The sequence below is a fragment of the Henckelia pumila genome, chromosome 3 (genome assembly GCF_033568475.1).
Source record: "Henckelia pumila isolate YLH828 chromosome 3, ASM3356847v2, whole genome shotgun sequence".
Taxonomy (NCBI): Eukaryota; Viridiplantae; Streptophyta; class Magnoliopsida; order Lamiales; family Gesneriaceae; genus Henckelia; species Henckelia pumila.
Genome location: NC_133122.1, coordinates 39,826,753 through 39,850,535, shown reverse-complemented (window position 1 = coordinate 39,850,535; position 23,783 = coordinate 39,826,753). Strand labels below are relative to the sequence as shown.

General features: G+C 35.1%; 1 protein-coding gene across 2 annotated transcripts; it reads right to left on the bottom strand.

Annotated features, from left to right (window-relative positions):
* Nucleotides 1–46: 46 nt before the first annotated feature.
* On the bottom strand, nucleotides 47–23,399 carry LOC140886362 (rRNA biogenesis protein RRP5-like). Of its 2 annotated transcripts, none has more exons than XM_073292904.1 (40): nucleotides 23,112–23,399; nucleotides 22,479–22,690; nucleotides 20,799–20,942; nucleotides 20,475–20,645; nucleotides 19,449–19,548; nucleotides 18,862–18,980; nucleotides 18,658–18,780; nucleotides 18,492–18,563; nucleotides 18,227–18,319; nucleotides 17,844–17,957; nucleotides 17,633–17,755; nucleotides 16,803–16,988; nucleotides 16,646–16,720; nucleotides 15,812–15,948; nucleotides 15,554–15,691; nucleotides 14,170–14,315; nucleotides 13,933–13,998; nucleotides 13,083–13,189; nucleotides 12,568–12,648; nucleotides 12,396–12,470; nucleotides 12,220–12,321; nucleotides 10,191–10,359; nucleotides 9,967–10,112; nucleotides 9,650–9,733; nucleotides 9,465–9,565; nucleotides 8,512–8,665; nucleotides 8,301–8,375; nucleotides 8,032–8,182; nucleotides 6,417–7,035; nucleotides 5,322–5,382; nucleotides 4,743–4,888; nucleotides 4,493–4,676; nucleotides 4,014–4,112; nucleotides 2,852–3,216; nucleotides 2,290–2,466; nucleotides 1,485–1,581; nucleotides 1,180–1,335; nucleotides 863–1,093; nucleotides 619–702; nucleotides 47–530 (listed from the first exon to the last, which is right to left on the bottom strand). In XM_073292904.1, the coding sequence occupies exons 1-40, from the start codon at nucleotides 23,260–23,262 to the stop codon at nucleotides 423–425; spliced, it is 5,742 nt and encodes a 1,913-aa protein (XP_073149005.1). In that variant the 5' UTR covers nucleotides 23,263–23,399; the 3' UTR covers nucleotides 47–422. The 2 variants fall into 2 exon arrangements, with proteins under 2 accessions (XP_073149005.1, XP_073149006.1); XM_073292905.1 differs by having other exon boundaries at nucleotides 18,862–18,974.
* Between the last annotated feature and the right edge of the window lie 384 nt (nucleotides 23,400–23,783).

Below are 23,783 nucleotides of genomic sequence, written 5' to 3'. Positions count from 1 at the left end.
TACAACAGAAGCGAGTGGGTTTATTTCAAACTAGCTGTCCTGAAGTTTCAACCCTTTCGAACTAAATCATCAAGGCCTCAAATTGTTGCCTCAGTTTATTATAAATATTCGTTTAATACAGCTAGACATCAGATTGATCATTCAAAATGCTTAATAAACCAAAGCGTGTTTAGGACGCCAATAATCTCACAAATTTTGATTTCTTAACCAAAATTTTCACCAAGAGGATTGTCGAATTTATGCAACTAATCTACAAAACTTAGCTCGGCGCCTCGGCCCACTCCAGTATATGCAGCAGGCACATGGTTATCTCAACAGACACTATCGGCTGCATATCAATAACTATTAGTCTTCAAAATAAGGGGCACACATTCCCCCTCTGTCAACTCATTCTGCCTTGTGAAGCCAAGAAAGATTGACCATCAAACAAGAGTACTCTCAGCATAATCCAGTGCCTTCTTCTTCACGGACTCGATTCTTTCTTCATCACCTATCGACTTCTCATACTCAAGATACTTCTTAAATAAGAACTGCAATATAGAAAAACCTTCAAAGTTGTATGTCGTACTGGGAGTGTAACAGTGAAGGTATAAGATTAAACCAAGAGCGAGCAATCACCTTCATCTTCTTGGGGGGAAGGCACAAACTTATTGCTCTCTCAAATAAAGCACGAACTATATCCCCATCACCAAGCCGGATCTCCTGTTACCATAAACGCAATTTATTTATTGGAAAAAAAGGAACAAAACTCATAAACGATGTTTTGGTTGGTTGGTTGAGAATAGATTTGTAATTTCAACTATTCTTCATTGATTGATTTATTTATTATCTTTTGACCGAGAATTAGGTGTACGATCTTTACTTGATCAAGATAAATGCTCCACAAATCTGTTCTCTTAGGATACTCCCTAAGCATTCCCTCAAACAGGGATCTCCCTCTATCTGGAACTCCACATTTAAACTCGAGAATTGCAGTCTGTGAAATAAATTTTATATGCTTGTGTCGAGGAAGGCACAGAAGAGCACGATTTACAACAGGCTGGATCCCATCAGAGTTTTGTTTCAAAAGAGATTGAATACGACTCAGCCAGACCTGAAAATTCCAAAAAATACATCATAAGCCAGAACAGCAGGAGGCCAAAATGCAGTGACACGGAAAAAAAATGGCGATGTCTGAACCTTGCATGAATGCTTGAACTTCCTAGACATTTTGTCAAGAAGTTCGTTAGCTAATTTGTATTGTTCGGTTCTGTGGTACATTCCCAGGAGTGCAAGATGCACCTTTTTCGGATCACAGTACTGCAATGCTCTTTGAAATATTTTCATAACAGCATCCTGGAAAGGAAAATCACATAAAGATTCTATAGACCAAAAAATTCAAATGACGGGGAATTTTGAATGATTCCTTCTTCTTTAAAGTAGTGTGAAGACTAGCCCAACAAATAAAAAAAGCGAATGTTATGCGAAGGAGATTCTTTTAGTACCTCAGGAGGATTTCCATACTCGTTTTCCAAGTTGAAATAAGCAACCCAGATATTCAATTTCTCGGATTCTTCTCGAATATTAATCGTTCTCAGAGCCCTAACATTATAAGGTAAAAGAATGGATTAACTTAAAGATGGTTTAGCACTACAAGTGAGGATGAGATTAGCAAGTTGAGAAGCTCGGGAAATTTTTTTTTATATAAGAAACAATATTATATTAATTACGGGAAAACTATTGAGTACAATAGGCGGACAAGTGATCTGCACTCGACAAAAATCTTGTCTTGATCCTACTCATATCAACAATAGACAAAAGCCCAATCTCTTAATAAATCTGAAATTGAGACATTCTGAAACTGTACATGAGACCCAATCCAAGTAGAAATTCGAATTTTGATATTTTCCCAGCACTCGTCAATCGATTCTTCCATTTTTTCAAAAATTCTTCTATTCCTCTCCAACCACACGGACCAACATATGCCATGAAAGAAGCTCGGGAAAATAAACAAAAGCTAATTAAGTACATAATTAATAATTATAGGTGATGGCTTGTAAAGCCAAAATTGAAAAGTAACTAGATGTTAATAAAGCACCAACGTCAGTTGCAGCATATATAATTATATAACTAGATGTCAATAAAGCACCAACGTCAGTAGTAACATCGATATATTAGCTTTTCACTACTGATCAACAATGACAAAAGTAAATTAATATAAGGGAGCTAAAATGCTTCTCATTCCAAAAACCCTATAAAATTCAAGTTCATTAGGATAAGATACAAATGCATACTGATTGCACCATTTACCTCTCAGCAATGGATCTTGCCTTCTCAACATCTGCCAAAGAGAGCATAAATGCCATGTATTTTATCCATATAAAGCTACTATTAGGCGAGCTTCGAAGAAGTTTCTCAAATTCATCGGTGCTCTTTGGGATTTCTTTTTCCAGCAATCTTTCTTCGGCAGCCCTTATTTCTAGTTCCCTGCTCAGATATATTTAAAAAATTCACTGAAAAGCTACAATGCAAACAACATTTAAAGTCAAGTCTGAGTAAAAATCATTAAAAAAAATTTTGTTGTCGACATAAAAATCCAATGAAAATTGTCTTCAGAGGTACATCAAAACAACAAAACTATCCACCAAAAATCATTGTACATCAACCATAAACATTCGGCCATATTTGATGGAGAGGTAAAGGAAACATTAGAGTTTTTTTACACCAAAACAAAAACATGCTTAAATTTCAGTGGACATAGGTGTGATTATGATTTTCTGAGAGGAACTTTACAAATTTAAAAATGCATTAGACGAGCCAAACACAATTTTCTTTTCTATGAAGCAATTTATTTATGCATTGTGCCCCTTACCTCTCCTCTCTAGCTTTCTTTTTTGCCCTCTTGTTTTTCTCTTCAATGATTTCTGCATTAGCAGCATTTGGTACATGATCAACATCAACTTCATCATCTGGAATTTCTATATCGTCAAGAGGAACCTCAAGTGGTGGAACAAGAGCCCTATTTTCAAAATCAGCACTTGAATGATATCCACTTTCGACTTCAAGATTAGATTTCTCAATTGAAGCAGAAGCGCTCTGTAGTAATGCTTTTGATACTACCATAGAACTATTTTTCTCAACATAATCATCAAGGCTTTGTCTGGATTGCAATGTTTCGTCATCTTTGAAGTGTGATTTCTTCATCCCAAGAGAAACTCGATGTCTCTCCTCATCAACCTGGAAAAGAGTCCCATGAATTGATATTAGATACAGTCTTAATTTCAGCAAAAATATAGGATTCAAGTGTTAAGGTCCATCATTTGGACATCCAATTTACAAGGAATTCAAGAGAAGAGTTGGACAACACATGCAACAAGGGAGAGTGGAAAGAGGATAAAAGGAAGGAAGATTTGATTGTGCAAGCATCAGAAAAAATGTAAATTTCAGTTATGCTAGCAGCGGGTAGGGTGAAAAAGAAAGTTCTCTCTTGTTAGTTTGTTTCTTTCCCAGCTTGATTGGTTTCTACAAGGGTTGTATCGAGTTGTTTACCTCTTTCTTTCAATAAATACTTCATACCATTAACATAATTATAATCTTTATGCTGAAGGCAGTGTTTATTTACAAGTGTTGTCGGATGTTTTATTCTAACAATATGATTCTGGCTTCAACCATTTGCTAAGTGGTGTGGGATATTTTATTCTAACAAAATGATTCTGGCTTCAATCATTTGCTGGTTACTACCATTCTGAACACTTACGATTCACTGAATAACTCTTTAATCAATCAACAATCAAAACTAAGAGTTTGAGTTTATGGATGTCCTAAAAATATAGAGAAACTTTATACAAGTTGGTTGCCATAAATAGATGAATGCGGCCAAACAAGCATCAAGAAGTGTCAGCATTGTTGGAAGGAACTTTTAAGAACTTCTTTTGACTCATCTTCTTCCACTCTCTTGTTTGCAATCTAGACATGTTATAGGTCAATTTGTTGGCCACGCTGTTCCTGATGAGCTTAGTAAATAATGGACTTACCTTCAAAACTTTTGCAGTCACCCTTTCCCCTACATTAAACTTTGTTTCTATATTGACCAAATGAATATCTGAAAGCTCCGAAACATGGCATAGCCCAACCTGTACAAGGTAAATACCATCAGTAAATGAGTACAGTTTAAACACAATCAGCTACAGGAATTCTCCAGAATTTTGTGTGATATATAAGTTACAGAACATGGGAACAACGACTATGGGGCCATGCTCTTTCATTGATGAGTAAATGCAAACCTTTGGTATGATGGGGAGCATAGAAGACCACCCTCTGCTCCCATCCCCCAAGGTAAAAACTAACTCGGTCATAATACAATGGGTGCTATAAGCACACAATGATTTATAACATCCATCAGCACGTGAGCGCGAATGTCACAAGTCATTGTAGTTGAACATCTCTCAATATAACTATTAAAATCAGGATTTGATGCTAAAATTAGAACACACAGGAAAAAAAGTTCACTAACCACATTTGTTTGATCGATAGATATAAACAATCCATAAGGTTCCACACGCTTGATTCTCCCAGAAATAATGTCTCCAACAATAATGCTATTTAAGGAATAAGCATCAGATTTTGGCCCACCGGTTGCAATTGGAGTCTTAAGAGTTAATTCAACACGGTTAGACAATGGCTCCACAGACAGCACCCTGCAGTAGGCATGTCAATGGTTGCATAGTGACATTAACATGGAGATGCAACAAACAAATACTTACCGGCCACTCACGAGTTTTCCAACGGGGAAATCTTTTTCTGGATTATCAACAAAATTGACTGACAAATTAGAAAGAAGAATTTTGGCATCTATCTTCCGTGACAGCATCACAAAACATCCTTTTGCGGAGATATTTTTAACATAACCCTGCAGCAAACAATGAGAAAGTTATCTAGAATTTGTGCCAAAGATTGATATGAGTAGGGTCATGATTAGACTTTTGTTGTTAGCGGAGTCCGCCTATTGTAATTAATAGCTTTCACGTAATTAATATAATATTGTTTCTTATAAAAAAAGAGAATTTGCTCCAAAGAAGAAAGAAAATAAATAACTTGAAACACGTTAGCGAGGACATTTACGAAATTTCAATGTAACATTGGGACATGAAAAATTACAAGAGGACTATGATAAAGTTAAGTTTCTAATCCAGTGTGTAGCACACCAGTGTTGAGGGGAAAAAATCAAAACTTCACCGGGTGACATGGACAACACAAATGAAGAGCAACGAACCCACAAAGTCAGTAATTACTAGACGAGAAGAAAAAAGCTACATATGGAAGTCCTAAACTTTTATTGCTACCTGAACAACCATATTCGGATGGAGGTCGGTTAATTTGTCCACGTGCTGAGTAGATGAGTGCCTGAAAACAATGAATAAGCGGAATTGTCATATCTGAAAACTGTAAAAGCAGTTCCGAAAAATAATATCTGATTAATACATGCTATGTGAGAAACAACCTACATCAATATTAAAAATAATAATGATAAATCCAGGTCGTAGGCCAGAATCCAAAAATGGAAACAAACCACAAATATACTGTGCCTCTACAGTTTCAATATAAAAGAAAATTAAACAAAATTAAACGTATAAGCAAACGGCAAATATTTTTGAGCTTTTACAATTGTTTCATGTTCGTGTCATTTGTCAAACTGACTGACGGATATCCACATACTTGGGTTTCAAGTGCATTAAGTGCACCACATCTTTTCAAAAGTATGTTACATGAATTATGTCTCAACAACAAAAAGACACGGCACGGATTCTTTTTTCTCATTATTCTGATTACAATATGAGAATTTTGGTTCAACTGCATAACATAAGTAGGAAATATATCTGTTGTGAGCATCTTTTCCATAGATTGTAATTCATAGCCTGAAAATGCAAAATGATCCTGCTTGCACCTTTTCTACAACCTTTTCGTTGTTCAGCAAAATAAGTGAAATAAGAGTGACTTCAATATTACATGGCAAGAAAAAAGGGAACCATAAGTTGCTGAGGAAAAGGAAGGAAATAATTTATCAAAAGTAAATGCAATATTTAATAAATTTTAGTTTTTTGTTCTTCTATCAATTATTGATAAGAACAATCTTTTCGTTATTATTATCTGATTATTATATAATATAATCTCGTTTCCTATTAAAAAAATAATTGATAAGAAAAATTATCAAAAAAACTTGAACTTCTCGCCTTTCCTTTCTCTTCCATCCTATTCAATTTATTTCCCAACACCAGAATGATTAATCCAGAAATTTCACGATGCCCTTTACTCATTAAAAAAAAACTAACTGCATTCCGAAGTAATGTCTGGCTCAACGACGCTAAATAGCATGCATGTGTAATCTATTTCTCAGTCTAAATAGGCGATGATAACTCCAAAGAAAAATCTAAACTTACATGCCACTGCTATGCTCAGTGAAACTCGGATCATGTCTATCATTGGAAGTTGATCGCAGAGACAAATCAATGTGGACTGTCCCACTGCCAGTACGATTTATTTCCAGAACTTTGCATTTCACAAACTGTCCTTCGTGATAACCAGAAAGGGGGTCAGAGACCCATGCATCTGTCAGTTCAGTAAAATGAACCTTACCGTAGAGGTGCGGATCAATTTGGACGACCAATCCACCAACACCAGGAATAATTTTAGAAATCCTGCCACCCACATATGTACCTTCAATTAGATGAGACTTTGGATGACCATAAGGATCATTCTCATTATGTTCCCTAGATCCAACAGCCAATGGGCTCAAAACCACACGTAGTAATTTCTTCTCTTCATTTATACTAATAATATAACCAGACACCGCTTTGCCCACAAAAAACCTCTTCTGGAAGTCTGCAAGTTCAGAAGGCTCACATGAACTGTCAAGAATATACAATTGAGCCTTCACCTTTCGAGATATAGTCAACCAGGCCCACTGATGGTCAATTTTACACACATAACCAGAAACATGTTGCCCATATGAATAGTTAAAATCTTCAGGAGGAATAAAAAAATCGATGTCACCGGATCCTGCATTTAAAATGCGATTTCAAAAATTATTCACTAACTTCTGTTCACATCTTAAAGTATCTCAATTTGAAAGTATACAGTAGCATGAGGTTCACTGATTTGAAAGATCATTGATGGGACAGCGAACATCAAATTTAACCCTCACAATAATAGTTAGGTGTATCATTCAAGAGGGAAAACTAACAAAAAGTCAAAAACAAAATAAGAGGCTTATTAAATCCACCAATGTAATAGGCATTAGGCAATCAGCAGCACAAAATCATAAAATGTAGATACCAGGGGTTGAACACAATCAGTAAAAAAGACTGTGTAACACTGTAGTAACTGGACGAAAGGGAAACGAATGCACATAAAAAGCATGTGTCAGTAACTAAATTAAGGGTTTTGCTTCATTTGTATTTGTATAAATGCATCCAGAGGTTCAACTCTTTTCGGTGAGAACCATATTCAGGATGCTCTTCAGGTCATTCAACATGTTTAATCATATATCTTAAATAAATATTATCAAGTTATAGGCTTCCAGCATCACTATAATGTTTCTCTAAATGGAAAAGTGCAGACCACATAATTGCTTCCAATAATACTCGCGGCTGTCATGAGTGACACCATAATTGGAGAACTGGCGATCATCACAGAGAATATTCAGGGTCCGAGCATACAAATCATGGTAAAATTGTTATGGATAACCTCATGTTCAAGACGATAAGGGAAGCAAATAGTCAGCAAAATAACGTTGTTCAATCTATAAATACGCTAGTAAACAAGAAGAATGCGAACATTAAAGAATAAAGAGTAATGTATAAAAAAAAAAAAGAGTAATGTATAACAGCAACAGGATCATAAGAATTTAGGTTTTACGCATATGCTTCTCAAAAGAACTCCTGATCAGCTGGTCATGATAAATTCCAAATTTCCAATTCAATAATTTGATACATGGAGTCATGAACAACACCATCTTTCACATGAAGCTGAGATATAAATGATGATGGTGCCTACCTTTTAGAATGGAAGGCTTTATGGATAACTCCCATGGATAACTTCCATTACTACTATATGGCATACTACCCTTTGAAACAATCCTCGCTGACAGTGTTTGGCCAATTCGATAGTCACTAAATGGGTTTTCACTAGAATTATCATCAGCTGCCTGTCAATGTACATTGAAAACATCACTAAATTCCATCTGTGTGTAGAAGGATGAAATAAACAGAAACCCTCTTCGATCAGACAATCACATATACATTCGATAAGATAAAGACACCCACCTCTGTCACATGTATTCTTCCATGAAATCCAGAACCAAATTTCAGTCTGAGCTCAAGAGGCTTTATTTCAGTAATCTGAACATTAACAAAAGATACACATTCAGACAAAATAAATAAAAATGAAGGCACAATAGCCCTTAACCATATTGGTCACTCTTCATTTGAAAGCTGGAAGTGTCATGAGACTTGACTAAGGAAGAATGATCCCCACCTCCACCTGTACCGGAGAACCAACATCATAGGCAGGCTTGTTCTTCGCTCGCTTAGATCCAGAAGACTCCGTCACATCGCTTAAAGATTTAAGCAGCAACAACAATCTCCCACATGATGTAGGATTTGGAAGAGCCACTACAGTAGCAGAGACACTGCATCAACAAGTTCAACCAACCGATACATGAAAAATAACAAGTAAAACAGTTCCTCAAAAGTATAGCAACACAAAAAATTTACATCTCTTCAGAATTTTCACAGGTTGATATGATAAATGGCAAACCAAAAGGAAATTAAATTAAATAATGCATTTTCACAATCCTTTTCAAATTGATTACAATATTCAAATACTCCTCAGCAGGCCTCACGAAATTCAAGATTGCATTTGAATACCGTTTCCTACAGAAACGGCAGACGGAGGAGTTAGGTTTCTCCACTATGCTGAAAAGCAAGCACTACATGTGAAACTAGAACTGCAGGTTCAAGCAAAAGACCACCTTATATATCTTCAGCTTAATCGTTAAATAGTACAACTCACATTCTTCCATGTTTTCGCTCCCAAAAAATTATTATATACAGCATCTTATCCGTATGCGGATATCTTATCCGCCTTTTGTAATTATCACATGATCCTTTTAATAGATATATAATATGATATGATCTCGTTTCTTATCCAAAAAAAGATAGTTGATAAATCAACATTGTTTTGACCCACACTGGGAAAATAAATAATAGCGTACAAAACATGTGATTAATTTTCAAAAAAAAAATTTGATGCTAGATGGGCATCATTACCCAGAATTATGCTGAATCACTTATTACCTTAGAACAAGATTATGTCACTAGCGGGATTACTTATTTTTATACCATGATGCACTAATCACAAACCTGAGAGCTACACCGAAAAGGTCAACCACAAAGTTACCAGGCAGACCTTGGGAACACAATAGTTACCTTTGTCCATTGGTATAATGTTTAGGAGGCAATTTCTGATTGTTATAATCAGTTATTGATGCATAGCCAATGGCAAAATTATGAGATGGAATTGAGAGAACCTGAATCAAGGGGAAAAATGTTTAGATTTCATATAAGCTTATCAAATAATAAGTGAAACATATATTAATAGCCAAGAAACTAACCAAGTAAGTTTCCTTCACAACTTCAACCAAAGCATTTACAACTTGATTCAATTCCAACTTTTTATATTCTCTGGTTTTGCGTTTCTGCAATTAAGAAAAGTTAACATCAAAAAATGAAAGGGAAAGATATGTGGATCTGTCACCTAACTCACCATATAAAAACAGAAATGTTTAGACCTACAAGCCTTGGAAAAAAATGAACGATGAAGTCTATATAAACTACCGATGGATGATTATCACATCAAAGCAAGCTTGAGTGCAAGAGGAAAAAGATCGTAACCATCCTGACTTGGTACTTGTAAAAATAGAAGGCTAACCTTTACAGTTTTCGAGATGGAGCTCTCTTCTTTTGGTCTATTAAGAAACTCTGGCTTTAAAGTTAGATCCACAAGGCGTTCTATCTTAGAAACATCAATAACCAAAGCTCGAATAGTAGAGTTGTTTTCCACAGTGGTTCCAGCCACTGAAACATTTTATGCTGAATGTCATTTAAACCAGGAAAATACTCATTGATAACATGATAATTATCACCGCGACTTACACTGATAATGTGAAATGAAACCATAGACATCATTGTATTTCTCAAAGCTGATTATAACACCAAAATCCTTAGTCTCATGAACCTTTCCTTCAATAATGCTGCCAATATCAAATGCAGAAATCCAGCTCAACCCATGGCCTTCAGAATCCAATAGTTGAAGCCTTGCAATCTGGACAAGGTAGTAAAAGAATTTCAAAACTGAATACAAGGCAAGTATTACAAATAACTTCGAGCAGCAGCTAGTTGAGGATAAGACTGAATAATGGCGGGTAAAAAGAAAGAATGGCACGAATACATCGTGGATACTAGACAGATATGGTGGTAAAGCTAGCATGTATGAGTCTCCTACCTCACGTTGATTCCAAACCCCATGATTAGTGGGATCCGATCCTAAAAAGAAGGATTTTTAGTTATTTGATTTTATCTTTATAATAATATCCTAATTTAGTTCGGTAGAACACGTTTTGTTTGTTTCAAAACCTTTTATATATAAAGGTGCTCTAAATGCAAGTGTTGCGGCAATTTTCATCCATAAAATCATGTTTCGATTCTGTTTTCCTGGTATCAAGAGCCAGGTATCCTGTCGGTATCAAAACTTGTTCAAGTAAATACTAAATACCCAATTTGTTTATCATCAAGGATCCAGATTCCAGCATAATTTCAAAGCAAATCTATGTGTCTAGCAAAACAATCTAAAAACATAATCCTAACCATATTCATAAAAATCGGCATCTTATTCACAGTTGCGAGAGTTATGATTGGGATGTACGGGCAAAGCCGAGGGGATCGCATGTTGTTCACTAAACTAACTCCGTTTTGGAAGTCACATTGCTCTTAATATCTATTGATGGCACAACAGTGACCAACTGATGATGAGAAGAGACGGTCTCTAAGTCTGTGCTTGACTAACGAGTTTGAGATGGAAAGGTTAGCAAAGCATTTTATCCCCCAACAGGAGATTCATTACGAAGCTTCGTAAAGAAACAGGCAAGACATTGTACAAACCTAAGTGCTCCAGTGGACCCAATTCTTAGACTTGGAAATGCAGAGAAAATGAGAAAAAAATAGCCCTAGAAAGGAAGACGTATAAGCGCTTAGCTTTCATAAAAAACCAATCATAGTATACACAGTGAGTGTGATTAACTAAGTCACGCATATCCCCAAGGAATTTCATTTGCAAGCAACTTACTGAGTGTAATGGTATCTCACAGGAATACTAGGAAAAGGTGTCTATTCCAGCGGAACACAGGTTTAATACTTGAGGCATACATGGCAGCCGATTATGCGGGATCAATAGTTGATAGAAGGTCAACCTCTGTATATCGAACCTTTCTAGGTGATAATCTAGTGGTGCGAAAGAGTAAGAAACAAAAAATAGTGGCATGGTCCAGCACAAATGTAGAATCATGAGCAATGGCTCAAGGCATGAATGAACTACTTTGGTTGAAGATTATCGACAAGCTCGATAACTCTACTGAAATAATAAATTTAGAATTAATGCAGCTCACAACCTGGTTCTGTGTGATCAAATGAAACACATCGAAATGACAGAGAATTCATCAAGGAGAAATTGGAGAGTGGGTTGATTTGAATGCAGTATGTGTTTACACATGGCCAATTTGCAGTTGTATAAGCAGTTAAGTAGTTCAATTTCACATGGAAGGCAAGTGTAGGAAAACACGATTAATGGCTTATACTTTGCACATGCATCCTCAGTGTTTAAGCTTATTCGTTTAGTTTCTTATTTTATCAGAATATCCAATAAATCATGGGATCAGGTAATAGCCTAATTAGTTCCGTTTTCTTCTCATGGTAGGATTACTATATGCTAACCCGGTGTGGATTATATGTAACAGTGAAGAACATTTTCCCACAAGATCGCTCACTTTATATCAATATTGGAACCTTTTGCTTTACTAATCTTTTCAACTGGAAGTCATTACTTGTAAAACCTGTATTAAAATACTCTTCTCACAGAATACCGAATAGATCCTTAGGGGTTACATGATTAGAGATTGTTAGGTGCTACCTCATCTTCCAAAAGAAAGTGTTCCTGTATAAAAGATGAATCTGTTGAACAGCACAACGACTGCTTCAGTGATAGGGTTATTCTACCCGTCTCACTACCAACCTGGAAAAGAGAGCAGAGACATTAAAGCTAAATATAATTTAGCATACTGAAAACAAATCCCAATTTCTACTTACATCAACTATGTTGCTACGAACAGACTGGCCTACAAAAAAGACCTCTGAAAGATCTGTTCTCCACTGATCGGTAGCCTTCACGAGATCCCAAGACCTCAAAGTTAATTTAAACCACGAACTGCTCACTTATTATGAACAAATTTCAAGAAATAAGAGATTGAGCTGAACATACCTTTCTTTTGGGAGCAAAACCAGTTAGACGTCCTATATATCGAACGAAGCAACCACTTTCAATTATATTACACACATAACCCTGGTCAAAAATTGTTCATGAGCTCTTAAAGAAGCAAACAAAAAAAGTAAATGAGGATGATAACATTACAAGTGAAAAACTTGTGCTCCTAAAAGATGAAAGTTATTGTTCTTCCACGTAAACTATAAGTTTGCTAGCAACTGAAAGGCGGTAAAACACTCGTGCTCCTAAAAGATGAAATTTTCTGATTGTTCTTCTACATAAACTATAAGTTAGCTAGCAACTGAAAGGCAGCAAAACACTTGTGCTCGTTAAAAAAAATTCTGATTTTCTTCCAAATAAACTAAAAGTTCACTAGCAACTGATCCTATCAAAAAAAAAAGTTCACTAGCAACTGAAAGACATCGGATAGAGGAAAAATGATTGATAGGGCACCGTTGTCAATTATATGCTCAGAGAACATGGTCAAATGCGACGAAAACCAACATGCTTACAGGCACCGTAGAATGACAACGAATTTGGGAAACATCAACAGGAAGCTCTTGAGCTGAGTTAATTAATGAATACTTGGCAGTGAGTACGAGAGTGTTTCCTTCAATATCTGCATAAATGTCATTTAGTAAAATGATAAGTCAAAAGTCCTACTCAACTCTCCAACTATTCTTAACACACAAAAATAAGTTGTAATACAATTATATGAAATTTATAAGCATAGGTGTAGTTGATTATAATAAAGATTATGCTATGTTGATAACTAACAACACACATACAAGTCCATATTCGCTTTGTTTCTTGCATGTAACAAATCTTAGGGGAGAGTTCATGAAATCCCATAGATTCCCCGTAACCAATCAATATAGGATATCAAACTCAGCTTGGAAATGTAAAAATTGTGTATAAACTAGTGATAACAAATTAAGAGAACAAGATTTTTTGCCATCCCTTAAAACAACAGTCCAGTGAACAATATACTTCTTTTGTCACGGTAGTCTCTTAAATAAAATGTATTCCCAATAATTGCAAAAATATTTGAATTGCAATAATCCAAGCTTGATATCCATGATATTTAAGCTTTCCTTTCTACTTGTAGCATCAAAATACCATATTCAGGCAAACTCAAATGGATTACGTTACGTGGATACATAGTGTAATGCTTAGCAGTCCTTAATGAAAGGTTGGATACATATCCAATTATATTTGTTTCATGATTTAGACAAGACCAAAATGCTCTTTATGACCCTATATTTGTATGCATTCTACTGCATGAAAATGACCAACACAAAATAAGATTTTACAAGTTTGCCAGATAAAAAAGGTGATGGGAAAAAAGATTAGGATGATTACCGAGAACCAATAGTTTGTCAAACTGATAACCTGGCTTCAAGGCAGACAGCATCAAAGTCGCAAGGCCTGTTGCATTTTGGAACCAGAATCAAACACAAGCAACATACTGAGGGGAAATCGGTGAAACAATTAATGAGCAAAATTAAAGAATTTGCTGTTTCATACTTATAAGTTGAATCACAAGACGAATTTGAATGTCAAAATGAGAAACTCTCACTAAAAGGACAGTCAATTTACCATGCTGATCTGCCAAATGCTCGAGAGATATTGTGCCTTTCATGTGACTTGAGGCATTGACGTTTACTACAATCTCATGCGGTGATACCAGTTCAACAACTCCAGCAACTAGGCTTCCTGGCTTCACACTTTCAACCCCTACTGCCCTATAACACGTTTAAAAGAAAGGAACCAAACTATCAATCATTTACAGGTGGATGAATATGTTATCTCTACAAATAAAAGACAGTCATGAATGATAGGCAAATCATTCACAACTCATTTCGAGTGGAAAAATCTTAAAACCCTATCAAACAGGTGGATAATATTCTTTATTTAAAATGTACTAATTCATGAAATTTGTGTTGCTAAAACGATAATATATTTTGCCACAAAATTGCAGCTTCTGTTAAATCATGTAACTCAAATCCCCTGTAGTGTGAAGTAAAAGGCACATTTAATCATGCATTCACATTTACATAACAAGGAATGATCACATAGAGAACTGAACCTTGTATTATTCAAATTTCAAAAAATTCATATCAGCAAAAACCCGGGGAAATTTTTCTCCACAAACCTTTTCCATATAATTTTGTTCCCAAAAAACCAACCAGATCAAAATAACACATTTTTTTACTAATTAACCTTGGTGTCATGTCGTAAAGGAGTCATTGAATTACAAACCTAATGCTCAATAGAAAATTTTATTCATAAAAAAATTTAAAATGATTAACTATTTAAATATAATATGGTTTAAGTTTGTTATTTAGGAAGAGATTTTAGGACGGTTATGGCATATATAAGTATATCATGCGTAATATATAACTAAATTTTAAATGTTTATGGTATTAGATTCTATAATATAAAAACATCAAAATTATATAAAGAAAATAATTTAACAAATATATTGTAATAATAAAATTATATTTATTTGATTTAATATTTACCCTAATAATATAAATTTAACAAATTAAAATATTATACCTCAATTGATAGATTAACTTGATTAAAGCATAAATAAAAGTTAAATTGATTCCATTGGAATAACTAAATTAGTATATTTCTTTCATCTTTCGGTTTGAAATTAGTAGAATGAACTTTTATAATAAAAATTTCATCGCATGAGGTTTTGGGACATGAATCAACATTTGATGGGTTTTTTGGTCATTTGCTTCAAAGTTTCATGCCCAAAAAAAAGGCAAAAAAGAAAAGAAAGGGAAAGAAAGAAAGCCAGACAGAGACGAAAAATCAGAAAAAACAAGAGCATATTGAAAAATATAAAAATAATAGAAACCTTTTGCATTTATGTATTATTCATGTTATCATCAAAAAATTCCTGACAAATAATTGGAATTTGGAATGGTGAATAACTCAAAGAAATATAACAGAATCGAAAGAAACTAACCTTGTAAGTGGCATGTTAAAACTAAGGTGTATTCTGCGCGATGCAGGGATACATCTTACAACTCTGCATTTGACAACTTGCTCAACATGATACATGGAACCTATATCACTACTCCCTGGATCCAAACAAAGTTCATATCTGCAACAAGATCAACATACAGATCAACATACACTTCAACTTGGCTGGAGATTGCAAAAATATTAAAAAAAATATCTAATATACAGAGAGTCAGTCACTCTCGAGCATCCTGTAACTAACCTTGGGGCAAATCCTTGAACCCCGTTGTAAAACCGAATAAAGCATCCATGATCCTCAATCTTCGTAATCCACCCATGTGAGACTAATCCATCAGTTGCATCAGCATAAGAACTAAGAATTTCTAGCTTTGACTTCAGCTGTCATGAACCCAATGAACTTTATGTTAAGGAAAGAATGACAACTACGTTGAAGAAATGGCAACAATTAATGTTATGAGAACTTGTCAAAACTAATAGACCAATCCCTGTCTCTACCATACCATGCCAATGAGAATGTCTACTGAAAATCTTACCAAACTTATGTCAAACTTATAGTTTTCAGATTACAAAAATATCAACAGAATACCTGAGAAGAATGTAAGGTACTTCAATAACTGACAACCTGTTTCCACTCTCAGTCACACACATAAACAATGAGATGAACTTACAGACTAGTTTGACCTCAAAAAAGGTATGAATCAATAGAACCACTAAGTTCAAAATCTAAAACCCGCCCAGGTCCTCTTCATTATTTATACTGAAACAAACTTGACCTTACATTTTTCTTTATAAATCTCAAAGGTTTTCCAACATGCTCAACTGCAGTGTATTCAAACCACCCGAGGTTTAAAACCATGGGCTGGCTTGATCACAATTCACAGATTCCACACACAGCTTTTAATGCCCAGATTAAAGACATTGGCAAAAGTTATGGACGAGCTATAAATGAGAGGTTAACTCAAACTGGAGTGACACTGGAAAATAACCTACACACACACACATAATAAACGCACAGAAGAAACAAGTAGAAAATTCAAGTAATTTGACAAAATTAAAAGCCCAAGAGAAAACATACTAGAGTTTTCTTGTGTGTGACAGTTATCCGCTTGGACTTGCAACCAAGAACACGAAAAACTAACTCAGCTCCAACCTGCAAAATTTCAGAAAAGGGATTATTTTAACTGAAACAAATGAAGAAGTGCAAGATCACTCAGAAAAACATGCATGGCAACCTGAAACTTTTTCCTAGGCTTCAGTATTTCGAGCTCTGACATATGTCGTAGAGGACATAGGGCTTTCACGCCACTGGAAAATTGCACAATAGCACCAAAACTGTGAACTGCGATAACTTTAGCTTTTACCACCATTCCAGGCTTTACATCAGAGTGAGTGAAAACTGAACCTTCAAATGCACTAGTCTGATCAGCAGAAAAGACTAAATCATATCAGTGTTAATTATCAAGCAAACATAAGCAGTTTGGTTTAATATGCAAAGGAGTATATTGATGCATATGATACGAAGAAAACTCACAAAAATTTCCAAATAGGAATTAAAGAGAATATATTTCCATCGGTAGAGCACCATATTTTGCTCCAGGTAACAATTCAAATGCCTGCTCCCCTCCTAAGTCCTAACTCACTATGTGACCGACTATCTTCAATATTTATTAAGGGAAAAAAGACAAAACAAAACAGAGTAATACAAAATGTTCCTGAGGCCCCAATGCTCCTGACCATAACTTCAGATTTCTAAACTTGCAGGATCTACATGAGCTCAAAATTCCTTGTCATGGACATCAATGAGAATCATCTATCCCCACTCCCAAATCAAGCTTTAATTCAATAATTGGTGGATGGAAAGTTATTCGGGCGGATTACTTGTTCGAAACATTTTCTGCAAGTCTATTATACTTATTCAGAGTAGGAAACTTGCTGTAATTTTGAGGTATTTCATAAGACCCATCGAGTAGCATATGTTTGATGAGAGCAATTCCCTATAAGCATGAATTTGACCAGTGAAGCACAGAGAATGACAAACATAGATTGACAGAGTGAAAACAACCTTCAAACTACCAGTCGCAACTCCTTCCAAGCGCCTAAATCCAAGTACCCTGACACGAACAAGGCGTCCTTCTTTAAAACTCTTCTCCAACTTTTGAACTTCTTTGTCTGTGACATCAGTTACCTTGAATAGTTGCAATGATATTTTCAGTCAATGCCCAGTGCATGGATAAAATTTACATGAGGATGCATAAAATAACTCATATACTTACATTCACATATATTGGGGTAGGAACTGGTAACGTAGGAGTTTCCAGAAGAAGTCCTGACCCCTTATCAACCCTGATTACTTTAGATTGATCGAAGATATCGCCGATTTTAACGAGCTGCTTGATGGATAAAATCATATCAAGGAGAAAGAACGGTTCATGTCTCTTTTAATATTTTGTCCCTCCATTTAAAAAGTGCAATGAAGGGGTCATTGTGAACCAGGTATTTATGAATATGGAATAAAAGCAGCACCGTCAAACAGTTAAAGCAAGACCGACAGAAACTTAAATTTACTAAGACTTAAATCTGCAAGAACTGAATGTTAATGCCGACCTGAAAGATGGCACCAAAAATGCTACAAGTTCATGAGGAAAAACGAACTTACAGATGGTGGAGCTTTGTTGCAGACTAAGTAAGGATTAAGTGTTAAACCAACAGCCCTAGTTGAAGGATCAATAAATAATATCCGAGCATTGATCTATACCATTGACAAACAAGAGTGAAATTACCTAACTGAACCCGCACCAGAATAAGAAAATATATCTTATAAAAAAAAGTGATAAGACTACTTCAGGCTCATGACACATGCAGGGGTTGACAAATAAGAAAAACTATTAAATCAATCTAATTAGAACGGACAAAAGGCTTACCCTCATATTTTTAGAATAGCCATCCTTCCATTTTGGAGAAGGAAAAGTTTTATCCAAATTGAACACATCAACCTGCCATAAAAAGACAGATCATGTTAACCACAAAAATGGAACACATTGCTCAACAATAGCTGTAAGCAATTTAATCATACAACGCAATACATACAGTTCCTGTAAAATAGGTAAGGAAAGATAACAAGATTCCATTTTCAAGGGTTGACTGCACACGAGCATTAACCATCATGCCCGGGATGAGAAGATCTAATGAAACACCCTTAAGCTCCTTGGTCTACATGGATAAGAGCGGATGAGAAACAGCATAATTTTTTCAGAAAAAGAAAAGTCGGCACTTCAAATACCAGGAACATACCACACATTTTGAAATGACGTCAGGGTCAGAATCCATATGGACTACTTTACGAGCTTTATCTACACTTCTAACAACACCTTGTAAAATCTGGCCCACTCTTGCTTCACCGCTTCCTTTTTCTACGAAAAATGGGTACAAGGAACAAACATTCTATTTAAGATCTTAGTTAATGAGGGATAAAAATGTTGGCTTTGGCACTATCACAAGGACAATTTTCATTTGGTAGAATTATATTGATCTGGTCATTTATAGAAGAAAGATGTGGGAAAAATCACATATTAAGGCTTTAGTACATGCAAAGTACTTTGAGCATAATTGTCCAGGCTCAGGTGGAAAAAAGAACCATTGACCCATTGTGAACTACCAATTGAAGGAAAGAAATTCCTAACACAATCAGAATGATGCATAACCCACAACAGACTGCTAATCAAGTAGGTGCTTGCCAACACACTGCTAATATCCAAATACATTTCAAAACTTTCAATCTTCCAAAGAATGACTTCAACCGGTTACTCGTTTTGTATGCAATAAGGTTGATAGGATGTAAAGTCCTATGATTGTAAGAAGCAAGATGGAGAAATGATCACCAGATTTGCTGTGTTTTGACATAAATCCTGCAAAATAAGGACATCCAAAATGGAGTATAAACCCATGATCTTCGATGCTTTTCACATACGCACTCAGCACCTAATAAAACAAAAGCACGTTATTACTTGTATTTACACAACCAATAATGATAAATATGAGAGCATCAAAGAAGAAAGACACGGGGCACAACTAGGGGTGTAAACGAGCCGAGCTACTCGTGAGCAACTCGCGAGTAGCTCGGTCAAAGCTCGACTCGAGCTCGATTTGACCGAGCTCGAGCATACAATCGAGCTCGAGTCGAGCTTTGAAACTGTGATCGAGTAGCTCGCGAGCTACTCGATAAGCCACACATATATATATATATTAAAAAATAACATAAATATAATATAATATTATATTTATATATTAATTTATTTAAATATTTATTTATAATATTTAATTTATTTTATTTTATTTATTATATTTATATATATATTTATTTTATAATATATATAATATAATATTTTATTTATTTATTTATATATTTTTAATTTTTATATATATATAATATAAAAGCTCGAGCTCGAGTACTCGAACTACAACCGAGCTGCTACTCGAGTTCGCCTCGGCTCGATAACACCCCTAGGCACAACAATCGCAACCACCTCTGTGAAAGCAATTATTATTAAAAGCAAGTGCAAGCAAACCATAAAGAATAACGGCGGAGGCGGATGCTTCCACAGAATAACAAATAACAAATATGTGATTATGGCAACTACCCAACTCTGATAATCGGGACAGTTACACAGTTTAACATAATCTTTTGTCTCCCGTTAAAGATACCAACAAAATTAATAATTTCTAGTAGATGGCTTGACTGAATGCTCATGTCTAATTAACTCTAGGAGCTTTCTAGCACACACATGATCCATTGATAGAAGTTCTTTGGACTAAAAACAAAATTCTAAAGATGCAATAGCAAAACAGAAATACGAACTCTTTTCTAAAGCAAAAGCAAATCTTCCAAGGGCTACACACAGACATACCATTCCTTCTTGGATGATATCCAAAGTTAAGCCTTTGTGCAACAAAGATAGATGAAGAGAAAGCCAGATCTTTCGATTTGTAATCTCCTTTTTATCATCGTCTACTTGTAGGACAATGCAAGATACAAGCTGTCCAACATATATGCCAGAAAGGAAATTCTTTTCTGCATCCTGTCACAAGCAATTAGAATAGGGGCCAGCACAATGTAGTCCTAATAATATACTGACATGATCTCTCCCCTAGACACAGGGCGAAAAGAAAAGCCCACATTCCTATGAATTTATCGATGAAAAAAATAGAACAGAGAACCAAAACGAAAATACCTGTTCCACTTCACCACCCAATATTGGGTCAAAGGCCTCACAGGAACGAACTAGCCCCCGTAAACCCCCTGGGAGACTAATTACAATATCTTTCTCGTTCACTTCAGCAATCACACCCCACAATTTCATTCCCGGAGAGACATTCTGAAATATAAAGGAAAGAAGAAAGCTGAACCTTTTTACAACATTCAGAAGACAATTACGGAGCAAAAAAATTATAAATTTCAATAATATCATGAACCACCATACATGTGATTAGAGTCTACAAGCTATAGCTACAATATGTTTCAGGTCCTCATTTATACATGACTAAACATTAACGATAATCAAGCTTCTATTCTAATTAGAGATAAAAGAGAAATTCTGGCCATTAATGGCATTCACTAAGACACACATGCGCACTGGAGCATGGACCCAAGGCACTATTACAATATCTAGTTGTAAGGAATTATTATTTATGAGCTCTAATTTATAATTTACAATTGATTAAAAAAACAATAAAACAAATATTCTTCAATATACATGCAAAAATGAATGATCGATACGTTGTATATCACATTCACGGCCTCGAACTTTTTAAGTTTCACCGACCTAGTTCATGGTCAAAGCATGCGCTTTACTAAATGGCGACACTTTGCCTCGAATGGCCTATATGTGTCATGTAATCTTTTAATAACTGAGTAGAAATGCACACATGATCTACAACTGAATAGACCTCAATAAAGCTCAGAGTGTTTCAATGATGAGTGAGATATTCAAATATGTTAAAAACATAAATTTGCAGATAAATATAATCGCATGCATGTCCACATGCATAGCATTCTCATATTCAGAAGGGAGAAATATGCCAATGAATGAACTAAACTAGCAGGAAACAACAAAGCAATTTGAAATTAGATCTATTGAAAAAAAAAATAGGTAATACCTCATTATTCATGATTTTTTAGTAGGTAGATCATTTGGTATCAAACAAGATGTAGTACCAATAAAGATAAAATTACACTTGATATTTAAAATTGTAAGCATAAAGTGCCCATATTCATACTCTGAAAGAACTTTATAGGCCTAGTTGGAGTATGTGGCACATCAAAAACTTAAAACTCTTCCATATGTACACACTACACCATAAAGATAACGCTTGATGCATGATGCATATAACTGCATCTGTGTGTACTCCCCATATGTACTCTCCATGAGCTCAGTGGGCCATGCTGCAATTGAAGACTGGAGATATTCCAAAATCTAAACATCCTTAACATCTAAGTCTCCAGGTGCACTCCAACCTTTATTTACAATACGCATGCAGGAATTGATAATATTCAAGATTTACTGATCACGGCATCGTGCACATGTAAAAACTAAGAGGCTAAGAAATTATGATATGCTAAACCACATGATCTTTATAATTTTAAGGAATAATTTTAAGGGCCGTCACAAGCTTGAAGTTTTTGTACACCAAATTGCCTGAATCAACAAAAGTCGTGTCCTATTAGGCTATTATGAATTCCAATTCATATCTAGCTATTCCCAAGTTATTTCTTATTAAAACAATCATCTTTATCAACTCCTTGCAGCGTTAATTGAATTGTTCCATGAAAATACATTATTAAAAAGTTCCCCAGAGGATTTACCAAACAGAATTAAGTAGAATAAGTAACAAATAACAGGGAAAAATCATACCTTTAAAGTGATCTTATTGGAAAATCTAGGCAATTTACCCATAAGTCCATCTCCAAATAGTGAACCTAAGTCATCTTCCCCGGAATGATTCCTTTTTTGCACCTTCTTTCCCTTCTTTTTTTTCTCCAATGATATACGGTTGGCCTCAATCTCATTATCCAAAATTGATCCAATCTCGTCTTTTTCTTCTTTTCTGAAAGATCTTCCCCCACCTAAACCGTCAGTGAAAAGAAACCATTTATGAAATTGAAAGAAGAATTCCGACAAGGATCTATAATGTGTTATAAACGAGCAAGGCCTAATCATTTTGAACTCGTGGAACAACTGGTATCTACTGGCAAAGTTAAGGCCGATGTAGTCGCTTTAACAAGACCATTTCCTTTAATTTTCACAGATTATTGATAAGCATTCTGTCAAAAGCAAGAGAAACTAGAATTGTCGAGTTTGTCCCTTTTCTGTTTCTCTTTCTCGGTGAAACAAATCCTAAATATCTTCAGATTAATGTTAATCATAACACAATAGACAAACTTATGTCTTCCATCCAGGCGAGATGACCTTTTTTGTTAATTCACCATGCTTAGCCACAAAACGCATAATTAATGGGAGAATTCTGCAAGCAGAGGAGTACAAAACCTCGCGGGAAATCGGGGACATCGTCTTCGAGCTGGAGAGGTAACTTTTGCGACGAAACAGTGCGGCTGCGGCGGTTTCCTTTGGATATCGCAGCTTTGCTGGATGGATTCCGGAGGTTTTTCGATTGAGACTTTCTCGGAGGAGGTGCCATTTCTACTGGGAAGCCAATGAATGAAGGTTTGGGTGATCTCCACAGCGATTCGCAGCGGAAAGGGCAGAACTTTACAAGTCTGAAACAGGAACACTGGCGTGGAGGAAGACGAGAGTCGCAGGGTTTAGCTTTTAGGGTTTAAGTAAAATTTTGTTGAGTGTAAAAAAAAACCTTTTTATTGTTTTATTTAGTTTTAGGAATAGAATGTCCGAAAATTCAAACTTTTTATTTCACTTATTGTATGATTTTTTTTTTAAATTCAAAATTTAATATTCTGCATATTTAGTGTGTTTTATTTATTTTCTTTAAGTTTGATTAATTTTAAAACTAACTTATAAAATCATAAAAAATCATTTTATTTTTTTATTTTTAAAATTTTGATTTCTAATTTGTTTGAACACATATAATAAAAATAAAATAAAATATACACTCACCATACGTGTTCACTATAAATCAAGTGTGTGTATAGTGTGTACATAATATAATACATACAGAAAAACACTGATATAATTAATACATAG

What these genes read in the sequence shown, in the direction of transcription:
- LOC140886362 (XM_073292904.1), bottom strand. Translation starts at nt 23,262, where the DNA reads ATGGCACCTCCTCCGAGAAAGTCTCAATCGAAAAACCTCCGGAATCCA. An exon ending in AGCCTAGGAAAAAGTTTCAG is followed by an intron (nt 16,721 to 16,802) that starts GTTGCCATGCAT and finishes GAAATTTTGCAG; the next exon opens with GTTGGAGCTGAGTTAGTTTT. An exon ending in TTTAACATGCCACTTACAAG is followed by an intron (nt 14,316 to 15,553) that starts GTTAGTTTCTTT and finishes AACGTGTTATAG; the next exon opens with GGCAGTAGGGGTTGAAAGTG.